This window comes from Ochotona curzoniae, unplaced genomic scaffold (assembly GCF_017591425.1).
Source record: "Ochotona curzoniae isolate NIBS_2020 unplaced genomic scaffold, NIBS_Ocur_1.0 contig_2699, whole genome shotgun sequence".
Classification (NCBI taxonomy): domain Eukaryota; kingdom Metazoa; phylum Chordata; class Mammalia; order Lagomorpha; family Ochotonidae; genus Ochotona; species Ochotona curzoniae.
In genome coordinates, this window is record NW_024465561.1 from 2,979,781 (window position 1) to 2,994,031 (window position 14,251).

At 56.9% G+C, this 14,251-nt stretch overlaps 1 protein-coding gene across 2 annotated transcripts; it reads right to left on the bottom strand.

Annotated features, from left to right (window-relative positions):
• Positions 1-3,487: 3,487 nt before the first annotated feature.
• PSMC4 (proteasome 26S subunit, ATPase 4) lies at positions 3,488-11,856 on the bottom strand. 2 transcript variants are annotated; one of them, XM_040976317.1, is made up of 11 exons: positions 11,732-11,856; positions 10,983-11,081; positions 10,453-10,546; positions 8,887-9,033; positions 8,682-8,791; positions 8,482-8,575; positions 4,822-4,989; positions 4,654-4,730; positions 4,337-4,505; positions 4,067-4,122; positions 3,488-3,727 (listed from the first exon to the last, which is right to left on the bottom strand). In XM_040976317.1, exons 1-11 carry the CDS (start codon positions 11,765-11,767, stop codon positions 3,614-3,616), a joined length of 1,164 nt encoding a protein of 387 aa, XP_040832251.1. In that variant the 5' UTR covers positions 11,768-11,856; the 3' UTR covers positions 3,488-3,613. The 2 variants fall into 2 exon arrangements, with proteins under 2 accessions (XP_040832251.1, XP_040832250.1); XM_040976316.1 differs by having other exon boundaries at positions 10,453-10,639.
• Between the last annotated feature and the right edge of the window lie 2,395 nt (positions 11,857-14,251).

The following is a 14,251-nucleotide window of genomic DNA, read 5'->3' on the forward strand; positions in this document are numbered from 1 at the left end:
TGCTCAAGTGGTTTTGATAGTTCACCAGTTATGAATCGCTGTCAATCTTGCCACTCCAAGCACTATGAGGTCTTTGAAGAATCCACTGAGTGACATAGTCCATCATAGAGTCACTGTTTGCCCTGTATTTCGCTGCCAACATATAGCTGAGATGGTTGATTGACCTGTTCTGTCTTCTCTCTTCTCTTGGTTAGGGTTCTGAGTCCAGCGTTTCGATTGGGGAGATCCCAAAAGAAACTGACTGAGATGAGGGAAAGAGATGCCAAGAGAAAAATCCTCCATCCGCTGGCTCTCCCCACAAGTGGCCGCAACGGCTGGAACTGAGCTGTTCCCAAACTGGGAGCTTATCTAGGGGAGCCGTATGATGGGACAAGAGTGCCCGGAAGTGGAGATATATTGCAGTTTGCATCTCTGCTTCTGAGTAAAAGACGGACTCCCAATGAAACTGTTAGATAGGCTTGCAGGAGAGTGCTGGACTTCACACGGTGCTCTCTCCCTACAACGGCATAGTGGCAGGATGCACTGGACAGCACAATGGTGGGGCTGTGTGGCCGTTGTTGGGGGGACTCCACTGCTGTTACAGGCGGAGAGAGATGGCGGGAGACAGAGTGGGAGAGGGTACAAGGGGAAAACCCTGAGTCGAGGGAACTGTATCATCCAAAACAAATCAAGAATTTATTTGGGGCCCGGCGTGATGGCGCAGTGGTTAAAGTCCTCGCCTTGCACGCCTGGGATCCCATATGGGCGCCGGTTCTAATCCCGGCAGCCCCGCTTCCCACAGCTCCCTGCCTGTGGCCCAGGAAAGCAGTCGAGGACGGCCCAAGGCTCCTGCAATCGGATTGGCTCAGCTCCAGCTGTTGCATTCACTCATTGGACGGAAGATCTTCCTGTCTCTCCTCCTCTGTACATCTGCCTTTCCAACAAAAGTAAATAAATCTTATAGAAAAAATAAAAGCCCCATGGCTTCTTGCTGGAAACCTTTGTCCAATGTCTCCGTGTTTGTTCAGTTTTCCTTTGTGTAGGTTGGGGCTGTGATGGGGAGAGGGCGCACACAGCAGCAAGAATTTGGAACTCCAGGACAGTTCACACGCCGAGGAGCCAAGCACGGGTTTCAGCTCACGCCGAGGAGCCAAGCACGGGTTTCAGCTCACGAGACACACTTCCCTACCACCCAGGGTCGGGTTCAGTCTGCCTCCTGTACCTCCTGTACTGGGGGTGCAGCTGCCTGGGCAGTCCCACGTCCAGTCCAGGTTGTCATACAAACCAGCAGGTACTACAACCTAGAGCAGTCCAGTCCACCCCAGGCCCAGTTCTTATGTGTGTTGTGGGTGCTGTGGCCTAATCAAGGTGACCCCTATGAACCGCTACAATGCCTTCTCCCAGCCCCAGCTCTTGCATGCTTGGGAGTGCGGCAGCCTAGCAAGGGTGTCCCCAAAGTGGTCCTACCAAGCCCATTCCCAGCCCTGGTTCTTACTAATATACACTTCTTTATTGGCTGAGATGAATTTACCCTGAATGGCCATTCTGTCTCACCTCCACCCCAAATGAAGCACAGGAAGAGCTTCTCAATATGCTAGTACGTCCCATGGGGACTTCTGGGAAACGTAGTCCATAGCCAGAGAGCTGATTGCTGTAACCCTGACCTCACAGGTGCAGGCAGATGCAGACCCAGTTCCTGCCTGGCCTCCCAAGATCCACGTGGGAAACAGAGAACTCACAGGCTTGGCTGGGAGTGGGCAAGCCTGATGGTAAGGGGCTGACGTGTTGATGGAATGGGTGTGTGGGTCGCCAGGTGTCTGGGACTGTTGACTGCCAGTGCAAGCTGGCAGGGCCTTGTGACTCTTGAAGAACCGCAGGTGGCATGTTGGCAGTACTGGCTGGTCTGACTCTGCCCCTGGTTTTGTGCAGCCAGGGCCCTGCTCTGGAATGAAGAGAATATGCTACAACATCTTGGCGCATCACCTTTACTTAAAAGAGTTGCAATTTCCCTATCAAATAGTCTTTTATATGGAGTTTTTTTTTTCTTAAATAGAGAACAATGCAGATCATAGGCACGTTCTAAATCAAGAGTTTTACTTTTCCGTGTTTAGAGGGATCGTTGGCAGACCAGTTTGAAACATGGACCGAAGCAGCAGCTTTGTGCTTAGACAGGCAGGAGGTGAACGCGGGCCCGGAAGGAAGCAGGTGTCTTAAATCCTGGGTCCGACTCTGCCAGTCCTAATTTTGTAACCATTTAAAATTAGTTAGTGAGGGTTACTCCTCATAGGCCTGCAATGGCTGGGCCTGGGCTGACAGGAAGCCAGGAGCCAGGGACTCAATCCAGATCTCCCACAGGGATGACAGGCGCCCAACACGGGAGCCACCACTGCTGCTTTGGGAAGCATTTATGAACCTGAAACTGCGGTCCAAGGCAGAGGTGGATGGTGGGATGCAGGCATCTTCATGGGCATCTCAGCCACGTGACCAGATACCCACCCACCCCACGACTCCCACTTTCCAAAGAGGAAAAAGTATGGACCTTGTCTAAGATCCTGTGCAGTCAGTCACGCTACTGGCCTTATTTGAAATTACACACATTTTCTGCTCTCTGAGAAATTCAGTCCTAAAGCACAGGTGGTTCTGGATTTGGGGCTTAGAACCTTAGTAGGGTCCGGAGGGTAGTTTGGGACATGTTGGCTGGGTGGCCGCGGCCACAGCCTGGTGGAAGACATTCCATGTTGAGGGATGGAGCAGCCTGGGTGCCCACCTGTGCAGGGTAAGAGGGGGTGTGCACGCAGGAGCCCGCCCAGCATGAGGTTCCTGAGCAGGTGCAGAGGCCTGTCAGGTTGCATGCTGGCGAGGGAGTGTCAGAACTGGGTGGGGAACACGTCCACAGGGCAGAAGGGGCGGCACGGCAGCAGTGACATGAGCCTGCCCCAGTGACTGTCAAAGCAGGTAAGTACATCAAGGGCAACAGGAGCCGTTGTGGGCAGAGCAGGGCGTGGGAGCTGCTAGAATGAACTTGTGGCATCATGTGCAGTCAGAGGTCGCTGAGGCTCTCCAGAGCTGAGGGCACACCTGGCAGGACCAGGCAGGCATGTGCACACAGGCTGGCACGGATGGCAGCCAAGACTGTTCACTCAGCTACCAAACATACCAGGCAGGAGCCGGAAACATCAGAGCTCAGACCCAACGCTCCCCACAGTGCTGCACCCTGCTCTGGGGGGGCTCTAAGGGTCGTCTCGGTGTCCCTGAAACCCTCCGAGGGTCAGGACGTCAGGAGCCCCCCAGGAGCCCTGTTGTCACTGAGCCGTAGGGAGTGAGAGCTGCACAGGGGTTTTCCTCTGTGGTCAGGGGTCTGTCTGCCAGCCCTCTCTCCCGGTCACAAACCTTGCTTCCCTCTCAAGGGGCCCCTTCTTAGACGAGGCACCTGCCGCCTGGGGTCTGTGAGATCAGCAGAGCCCGGCTCTCTGAAGGGTTAAGCTTCTCGGAAGGAATGCAGCAGATCTGACCTTGTCTGGTTTATTGGATATACCGACCCTGCGGAAAGGGAACTCAGTTCTGAGACAGGAGTGGGGCGGAGCAGGTGCAGCCGCTGGGCTCCCGGCCTGGGGCGTGCTCCGGGGGGGAGATGTCACTTGTAAAACTCGTGCTCCTGCTCGTCCTTCTTGATGACTGTCTTGTAGGCCTTCTCGAAGTCCTTGGCCAGGACAATGTAGCGGTTCTCGCGCACGGCCAGCATGCCGCTCTGTTGGGGCGTGAGAGTGGGTGGGTGTGAGGGGAGCGAGAGTGGGTGGGTGTAAGGGGAGCGTGAGAGTGGGTGGGTGTAAGGGGAGCGAGAGTGGGTGGGTGTAAGGGGAGCGAGAGTGGGTGGGTGTAAGGGGAGCGAGAGTGGGTGGGTGTAAGGGGAGCGAGAGTGGGTGGGTGTGAGGGGAGTGAGAGTGGGTGGGTGTGAGGGGAGTGAGAGTGGGTGGGTGTGAGGGGAGCGAAGGGCGCAGGGCCTAAGGGAGCCACCGAGAGGGCGAGAGCACTGCCACGAGCGGCCTTCCCATGCCCAGTGCCCAGGGCTGCAGAGGTCGCCGCTCACCTCCTGACAGATGGAGTTGATGTCTGCTCCCGAGATCTTATCTGGCCGGGCCACGTCTGCAGTGCTGCATTAAGGAAGCTGCTCCCTGCGTGCTGGGTGAACACCTGGGGTGGGAAGGCTTTCTGGGTCCTGTCTGGCATCACCCCTCCTTGCCAGGCCTTGGCAGCCTGTTCCCCCTGCCCCCACACCCCACAGCTGGGCTGTGGTGATGGCAGTGGTGGAGCTGATGGATGCCACTTGGGACCCCTGCCCTCGCCCAGAGCAGGATACAGTCTTCCAGGTCGACCTCCTCCGACAGGTTCATCTTGCTGGTGATGGTGGAGAAAATCAGCCTCTTCTGGCGGCGGTCAGGGAGTGGAAATTCAATCTTGCGGTCCAGGCGTCCTGGCCGCAGCAGGGCAGGGTCCAGGGTGTCCGCTCTGTTGGTGGCCATGATCACCTGGCATGGGGGGAGGGGAAAGGCCAGCTCAGATGGCTGCCACCCACATTCCCCTTCTGGTCATGAGACCTGCCCCTTTTACGTGCCAGGCCCTGCTTGTCCTACATGGCCCACACCATATCTCCCTCTGCGCACCCCGACCCCCAACCTTGACGTTGACGTTCTGGTCGAATCCATCCATTTGATTGAGCAGCTCCAGCAGGATTCTCTGCACCTCTCTGTCAGCTGGACACGAGACCCCCAGTCAGTCCTGGGCATCCCCGGGCTGCCCCACAGGGCCACCTGAGGCCCCAGGCCTGGTGTGGCCGTCACTCACCCCCTGTCTGTGCGTCGAATCTCTTGGTGGCAATGGCGTCGATCTCGTCTATGAAGATGATGGCAGGTGCATTCTCCTTGGCCAGGCGGAACACGTCCCGGACCATGCGGGGGCCCTCGCCCAGGTACTTCTGTACAAACTCGGAGCCCACGACTCGGATGAACGCAGCTGATGGCGGGAGGACAGGGTTAGGTGGGCACGGGCCAGCCACCCGTGGGGGCCTGTCCTCTTCCCGAAGCTGCCAACTCTTTCAAGATGTCCAGATTCCCCCAGGGCACTCACTCCTGGAGGCTGGGTCGCAAATCCAGCCCCAGGCAGCAGTCCCCTGCCTGGGCCCCCACAGTGCTGCAGCTGCGCACACCGTCCACCCGCCCACCCGGGACAGGGTTCACTACTTGAACAGAGATTCATCCACATGTGAAGACATCACATAATGCCCCCCACAAGCTCTGAGGTCCCACTTGTACCAGGTTGCTTTCTGTACCCTGAAGGAGTCACAGCGTTCTGCTGTGACTGCCAACTGTCCACGGCAGGCGACTGAAGACCAATAGGCTGGCCTGGGCCTTCCCTTTGTTTTGCCTCATGCTGTCTCTGTGACTGGATGTGTGTGGAATGGGACACTCCCAGACTCACCTGAGCCACAGGAGGAATGAACACACACACACACACACACACACAGGCTGGGTGGCTTCATGCCATCATCTGGGAGCAAAGTAAGGTGGCAGTCCCACCTGCTCACTCCCCAAACTCCTGGACCAGGGCGTCCCCCCTTCCAGTCCCTCTATTGGCCACTGGCCACCCTAACCTCAAGATTTCAGACTTTCTGCTCCAAGCACGCCTCAGCCACCTTGCTGTGACACAGCCAACCGGCCACTCCGCCAGAGTCTACCTAACCCACAAGAAACCTCCACCTCTGCCTTTGGAGTGGCCTCTTCCCACACAGCCCGTGTGTCCCTCCTTCCTGCCCAGGCTGGGCAGGACTTCTGCTGGCTCCTCCCCCAGGAAACTGTGCCAGCTGCCCCATCCCACGGAACTGGCTGCACTCTGCATCCGCCTCCACTTGGCCCCTTTGCCTCTGCCAGAGACCAGTCGCTCTCTGACACTCAGACAGAATATAGAGCCCAGAGTCCAAGTCCTCTAACTTTTATCCCTGCTCGGCTGAGCCTGGAACATAGGGCAGGGCAAAGAACCGGACGGCAAAATGAGAAAATCAGAGGTGACCAGGATTGCAACGCCATTCAGTGTGGTTATGGGACAATGAGGAATCTGGGAGAAGGGTAACAGAGAATTCGTTCTCTTTCAAATTATTTTCAGGAAATAGTTTAAAAACTAGATACATTGCCTGATTGTAGAATTCAAAATAATGAAGATGTTTAAACCAAAAGAACACATACATATAAAAACACTACATTGCAGAAAAAAAAGGGGGCGGTGACTAGTAGGCGTGCTGGGTGCTAACCACAGTCCCAGCCTGTGCCGCCACGAGGCTTTCCTCACCAGTTGGCCATCCCTGGCAACGCTCTCCCAACATGCCTTGCACCACTTTTCTTGCTTACCCTCATAGCAACCCCTGTCCCTGGGGCTCACTGAGACCAGGGAATCCAGAGCAGTTATGAAACTGACCTGTGTGGTTAGTGTGGGACCAAATCTTGGTCCTCATTTACCATCTGGTGGCCTTGAGCCAGTTCTGTAACTTCACTTTTTTATGTGTAAGATGCCCATCTTGCTGGAGGGCTGCTTATTAACCAGGGACATCTGTTTCACCATCAGTGGCTAAAAACCTACCACCATCCACCCCATATAGCCACCACAGGGCTGCCAGAGAACAGGACAGCCGGGCACCACCATGGCTTCCCATCTCCATGGCAAACCCTCTCCACTGGCCTTGGAACTTCAGCTCCACTGTCCATTGTCACTGCCCCGAAGATTAGAACAGCTCAGCTCCCTGTCAGCAGCGACAGCTCTTTTCTCCCCTTCGCCCACCCCGCTAGTGCTCAGTCCCAGTGCCCCAGGGACCTCCTTCCCCAGTCAGGGAACTGCTTCTCTCGAGTGCTCCCTCTGGGCTTCCCCTTTCCCCTGCAACATAAACGCCTGAAGGACGAGACCTCAGTGCTGCCTGCTGGCGCACAGTGGGCACTTGGTAGATACCAGCTTGTTCCTGTATCTTGTAAGGAGTTGAACACTCCAGGGAGCCACCAGCCTGCCTCCCTGTCCCTCCTGATGTCACGCCTTTCTTTTGCCAAGTCTGGCTACAGCCGACCCCAGGGGCTGAGCTATGGCTGAGCTACGGCCGAGTTACACCCTGGTAACTTCCAGATCTCATCCATGGCCTAGCTGGCTGGGGGACAGACACAGACCACCCTGCCTGGGGTTCCAGTTGAGGGCCTCTTGATCCCTGAAATCCCCCAGTTCAAGCCCCTGACCCTCCCCCCCCCGCCTGTGATGCTGTGAGGTTACCAGGGCCCGCCGGCTACCTGACCCACTACCTCTCTCTTGCCCACCAAACCTGGTTGGTTAGGAGAGCATCTATCTTCTCTCTTGGGAACCTGCCTGGGACTTCCGCTGGGGCGGAACTCCTCTTGTGTCTCAGCTTGGAGCCTGCCCAGCACAGCCTCTCCATAGGCAGTTACACGTTCTGTGAGGCTGAGCACCTGCTCGCCTGCAGCTGGCGGGCAAGCAAACGAGAAGAGACATGCAGAAGGTCCAGCCCTTGGGGTCCTCCGAGTGTGGTCCTTTCCCACCTCTGGGCGCCAGAGGACACGTGCTCAGGGCACTCTTCCTCCTCCGTTCTCCACAGGCGGCCCCCCCTGACCTCACCTCCTGCCCCTGCTCTCAGCCTCCTCCTGCCCCAAGGCCTGTGCTCCAGGTGGTCTCCCCGGAGGCTCACCCCGTCACACAAGCATCACCTCTGAGACCCCTGCCCAGCCTGTTACTCTGAATCTCCTCACCCTGCTGAGCAGTTCCCATGCGCCCAGTGCCTAAGACACATTCGCCATTCCCCGCCCATCCGTTCGTTCCAGCACTTCATGGTGCAGGGGCGGCGACTCTGTGAGGGATGGGATGCTGCTCTGTTGCTGCAGCGCCCCCAGCACCTGGACCACATCCTGGCACACAGCAAGCACTTCTCGTTCCCTAGCCAAGGCATCTGCACCTTCTAGCACGAGCCGGCACAGAGGAAAAGCTGAATACAGCACCAGGCAAACAAGGAACCACAGTGATGGCCAACGCTTCCTGCCCGCTCACCACACACCCAGCATGCCTCTTGCTGATTTATTATCCATGTGATTTATGGATCTCTCTCGGAAAACAGGAGCTGCTATGACCTGTAACCCTCGCTCTTGGGGGAACTCACTCACGGGGCAGCATGTGAGTGGTGGGCAGGGCAGCCAGCTTGCAAGCTCAGGCCATCTTCCATTCTAGCTCAGGTCTTACACAGGCTGAGACCCACCAAGTTCAACTCTGACTACTGACGTGTCTGTCATGGGACAGACACGGTATCCGTCCTGAGGACACAGAGGCATGAACAGGCCTGCAGAGCCAGGGCAGAGGCGCGCCTGTGCTGTGGGCCCAGTGCCCTAGTGGGATCCTGTGCCTGGGGGCTACCTGGGGAGCCAGGTGAGAAGGGCAGGTCAGAGCATGGGGCTCAGAGGCAACGCTCACCTGTTGTGTGATGTGCCACGGCCTTGGCCAGCATGGTCTTTCCACAGCCGGGCGGGCCGTACATGAGGACGCCTCGGGGAGGGTCGATGCCGATCTGCAACCCAGAGCAGCAGAGGCACATGAGCACGAGAGGCCGTCCCTCAGCCTTGACCCTAATCCCAGCCCCAGCCTCAGCTTCCACAGGGCCTCAGCCACCTCACCTGCTTGTAGAGCTCAAAGTGGGTGAGTGGTAGCTCCACAGCCTCCCGCACCTCCTGCTTCTGGATGTCCATACCACCAATGTCCGCATACATCACATCAGGCTTCTGGTCTGGAGGGGAGAGCAGAGCTGGGGCTCTGGGACTAGCCCTGGGTAGGGAGGGTATCCCTGAGGACACCTGGGCACAGGCTTCCCCTGCTGCTGACCTGAGGTGAGCATCATGATGCTGCTGTCAGCCTCGGGGGGCAGCACGTCCACCAGGGCGTTGCTGTGCTTGTGCAGGGCCACAGAGGCGTTGGGCTTGAGCAGCTCCCGGTCAATGGTGCTCAGGATACGCACGTAGTAGTTGGAGCCTGGGGAGAGCAGAAGGGAAGACATGGGGAAGATGCTAGGGGACAGCACTCCACCCCAGCCTGCCCATCTCTCTCCACTGCAGATGGGCCCCTCTCAGTCGCCACCTGGTCTCCTCCCGTCCATCCCACATGGCCATACCGCCAACGTCCTTGCCTGGCTCTTGTCCTGCCTTCCAGTGAGCTTTCCCTGTCTGTCCCCAAGGTTTCCTATCACTTCCTGGGTCCCCACACACCCTCAGCATCCAGCTGCTCTTGTATCTGTGTCAAGGAGGCCCCCGTTCTCTGGTCCCCAGCCTCACCCTGAACCTTCCTTCCTTGTCCTCCATGGCCCATCAGTCACTAATCTTCCACCTGAGCTCTGAGTCTCCTCACCCTGACTCAGCCCCATCCTCTCGGGCTCAGTCCCTGGTCATCAGGCCTGCACTTTTATGCTAGAGTTGCAAGTTCAAGCCCCCTTCTGATAGCCAGGCCTGGCCGCCCAGGAGGCTGCACACCTCCCTGTGGCCGCTGCACTGCCCCCCAGCTCATCTACCAAATTTACTCTCCCAACAAGGCACCATTGCAGGGAGAGCCCCACTGGCTCCCAGGTCACATTTCCCTCTCCTCACATCTCAGCATTTCAATTTCAGGCTGTCACATGCAGCTGCCTACAACCCTTATAAGAACACAGCTTGGGTGTGGGGGAAGCTGGCATCGTGGTGTAGTCAGTTAAGCTGCCTCCTACAACAACTAACATTCAATATGGGCACCAGTTCCGAGTCTGGCGTGCTCCCCTTCCAATCCAATTCCCTGCTAATGTACCTGGGAAAACAGTGAAAGATGACCCAAGTGCTTGAGGGGGACAGGAATGGGGGAAGGGAGAAGGGCTTCTGCCATTCACTTAGGAGACCCGGGAAGAAGCTCCTGGGTCCTGGCTTCAGCTTGGTCCAGTCCCCAGACGTTGCAAGCATTTGGGGAGTGAACGAGAGAAAGGAATGAGTCTTACTGCCTGTCCCTGCTTCTCAAACATGTGAAGTAAAAACAGAAATGCTAGGGGCCAGCACAAAGGCTCACTGGCTAACCTACCACCCGTAAGCACTGGGATCCCATATGGGCGCCGATTCATATCCCAGCTGCTCCACATCTTATCCAGCTCCCTGCTTGTGGCCCGGGAAAGCAGTGGAGAAAGGCCCAAGGCCTTGGGACCTTGCACCCACGTGGGTGACCCAGAAGAAGCTCCTGACTCTGGCTGTGTGGTCACTTGGGGAGTGAATCAGTGGATAAAAGATCTTTCTGTCTCTCCCTCTCTCTGTAAATCTGCCTTTCCAAATAAAATAAATAAATCTTAAAAAACCACAAAGCAATGCATGAACACGCGCTAAAGAGACACAGCGCCGAGTGACCAGGGGCCGGGAAGAGACGCTCCCCGCCGTGACCCACCTGTGGTGGAGCCCACGATGGCCGTGTTCTGGTCCACGGCCTCCAGGAACTGCCCGATGACCAGCGGGATGCTCTGGATGCGCTTCACCTCCTCCTGGGCGTGCAGGAATTCCTTCTTCAGGTTCTTCTGCTCGTCCTTGATGTACTCCTCCTGCACCTCCAGGAACTCCAGCTCCTGCTGCAGCTTCTGCCAACACACAGGAGGCCGCGGGGTCAGCGGTGGCCTGAGGGGCACAGGAGGGCCGGCTGGGCTGGCCCTGGGCAGGGGGAGCGGAGGATGGGTGCCAGGCTGCAGGAGTGAAGGACAATGGGCCAAGCCCATTGCAGGGCCCCAGGCTGGAGAAGTGGAGGATGGGGTGGGGAGTGGGCAGGGAGGCCTGGGCTGCAGGAACAGAGGATGGGGGCCAGGCCTGGGCTGCGGGAACAGAGGATGGAGGGCAGGGCCTGACTGGGGGAACAGAGGACGGGGGACATTCTGGGCTGGGAGAGTGGAGGACGGCAGGCTGGCCCATAGCAGGGGCCAAGTATACCTTGTAGCGGCTATACAGGTCCTCCAAGTCCTCCGGCTCAGGACCCAGGAACGACAGGCCCGTCTGGGGCCGGGACACGGAGAGGGCTGGGATTTCATCCTAGACCAAAGGAGAAAAACAAAACTCAGGCTGGATGAGAAGGAACCCCCACCCCTCTTGCCCAGCCCTGAGGACACGCCGGCATCCTGCAGCCCTTTACAAGCACATCCTGGAGTCCTCGTGGGCTCCAGGTGACACCTGCCCCCTTCCACGTTCGCCCAGACCCATCTTCTGCTTTTCCAACAAGCTCAGAACACACCCCAGTATCCCCCAGACCTCCAACTGGGGTCAGACTGTCACACAAACTCCTTACAGGACCCTAGTGTGCCACAATCCTCGTTCCACTGGTTCCTGGTGTCACGTGTCTCTTTCCCAGGCGGGTCGTTGACGTCATCGTGCCTCCAAGCCTCCCTCCCATCCCTTACGTCACGGGCTCTCACCTCACACTACACCGGGGCACCTCTTCTGCCACCGCAGTCAACATGACTCTAGTCAAGCAGCCCCCCGCCGGGCCAGCCCATCAGTCTCCACCATCACGCACGACCCCAGCCCCGCGGCCCCCAGCTCCGCATCGAGGCCTCCTCCCATCTCACCCCCCAGACCCGAGCAGGGATCCACACCGTGACTCAGCACAGCCCGACTCAAGTCCGGCTCTCTCCCCCCAGCAGACTGGCCCAACCCGCAAAGTCCAAATCTCCCGCCCGCGGCACCTGAGCCTTCTCCACCAAGATGCCGATTTCCTCCATAGTGACCAAGCCGGTCTCTGTGTGGCCTGGCCTGGGCCAGTCACGGCTTCCGCTGCCGACACCGGAAGTCCCTGGGATAGGAGGCTTCTGGGAAACGTAGTTTCAAGGTGGCGAGCCGAGCGGGCTGGAAGGGCTGCCTTCGGTGACAGGCAGGGAGGACCCCGGCTTGTGGACTCCGCCCTCCAAAGCAGGCTCATGCGTAGTCCGTACCCCGCGAGCGCGCGGGCAGGGCCGGAGCGGCGCGCGTGCGCAGTAGTGCTCGGTGACGCCGCCTTGGTCTTTCCCGCCAGTAGGTGGCGGAGTGTGTTGGTGTTTCAACCTCGGGAATTTTCAGGAATGAATTGGAACGCGGCCGAGTTCTCTTCGCTCTCATTTGGCGGCGGCGCCGGAGCAGAAGCTTCGAATCGGGTTCTTCAGAAGGAGGCTTTTTAGAGGGCCTCCTCTTGGGCTGCCCCCAGAATTGCGCGTCTCGCGGAGGTTGGAAGGCCCAAGTTACCTTAGGGTGACTCTTGAGGCGCCCCAAGTCCAGCGGACCGCGAGGACGCCCTCTTTTGGGACTGTTTTGCTTTGAGGTGGCGCGCCCAGGGCTTGGGTTACACGAGAGACCCACAGACCCGGGCTAGGTCTTGAACTTCAACCCTCCAGGCACGACTCCTGTCAGGGAACAGGTGGAGAGCCACAAAGCCACCGGCCATGATCCTGGAGGCCCGGGGCAGAGAGCCCAGGTCCGGGTGTCCCCGGGAGCCCGTCCTCCAGCCTTGCTGGGCACATTCACTCTCATCTGTATTATCTTACCGTCCCACCAGCTGTGTGCACATCTGATGTTGGGGGTCCGAATGCACCTGTCCCCTAAGGTGCCTGATCTTAAGGCTTAGACGGTGGACAGGGCAAAAGCGACTCCTGCTCAGTGTTCATCCTGTGCTGCGGGAAACCGGGATTGAATGGGATTCCGTCCCTGCCTGCCTTGGTTCAAGTTCCGGTGTTTTTATTTCTCAAAATAAGGGAAAAAACAATAATGAAAAATTGTTTTTCCCTCTGAATGGACAAATGGTCTTCTGGGACTTTACCAAACATGGAAAAGGCATCCAGGTTTTTCTTTTCCTTTTAAGATTTATTTCTTTTTTATTTAAAAGGTGAATTTTTGTTTTTAAGAGTGAATCATCTGCTGGTTCATGCCCCAGATTGAGTCATCCAGGAGCCAGGAGCTGCTTCTGGGTCTCCCACAAGAGTCTGGGGTCCCAAGGACTTGAACCTACGTCCTCTGCTGCTTGCCCAGGCCATAAGCAGGGAGCTGGATCACAAGTGGAGCAGCTGGGATGTGAACCAGCAGATGTGTGGGATGCTACACCCCAAGGTGGACAGTTAGCCTGCCATGCCACAGTGCTGGCCCCCAGGGTTTCTTCTTCTTCTTCTTTTTTTTTTTTTTCTTCAAGATTTGTTTAATTTTTATTGGAAAATAAGATATACAGAGAGGAGGAGAAACAGAGAGAAAGATCTTCCTTCCGATGATCCACTCCCCAAGTGAGTGCAATGACCGGTGCTATGCCAGTCCGAAGCCAGGAGCCAGGAACTTCTTTCGGGTATCCCACACGGGTGCAGAGTCCCAAGGCTTTGGGCTGTCCTCGACTGCATTCCCAGGCCACAAGCAGGAGCTGGATGGGAAGTGGAGCTGCTGAGATTAGAACTAGCGTTCATAAGGAATCCTGGCGCGTTCAAGGTGAGGACTTTAGCCGCTAGGCCACACTGCTGGGCCCCAGAGCTGCTTCTTGTGGCTTGGAGTCTGCACAGTGCACCAAATCCCCTTCCCCCTTTGCCTGCTCTTCTCCCAGTTTCCAACCTTTGGATTCAACCCTCTGAGAGTTTCATCCTGATTTTTCCAAGCCCAAACGAGCTCTCCCTGGCCGCCTTGGCAGGGACCAGCCAGTGATCCCTTTTGACTTTTTATAGATAATCATAAATAGTCACAACTCTGGCTGGGCCTCCAGCTCATCTCTGTGTGTCAGTTAAGCCTCACACCTCACCTTGTTGGTGAGAAGCAGCAAGATTCAGACTGGGCCATTAGCTTTTAGTATATGCCAAGGAGTTTGGGAGTGCTTGATGCATATGCACTTTCTTGACCCAGGTGGACCTGGGGGTAGAAATGGCTGTGTTATTTCTTCCTGTATCCACGGAAACAAATGAGAGGCAAGGTACTCGCCCAGGATGACACTGCCAGTCAACAATACAGCTGACATTCAAATTTGGAGCCTGAGCTCATAAAGTGATGTCATAGTTGCACTTTGGGTCTATAAGACATCTTAGGCGAACCAGTCATGAATGATATCATCAAATCATTAGAGAGATTTTTTGAACCTGGAGCTATCTTAATCTGCTTCCCCCTCCATCCCTATCATCATGACCTTTCCTACCGTTCTGTTGAGAAACACCCAGGTTGGCCGTGGAGCAGGTGGGCAAACGACACAGGTGAGTACACGCCACATCTGT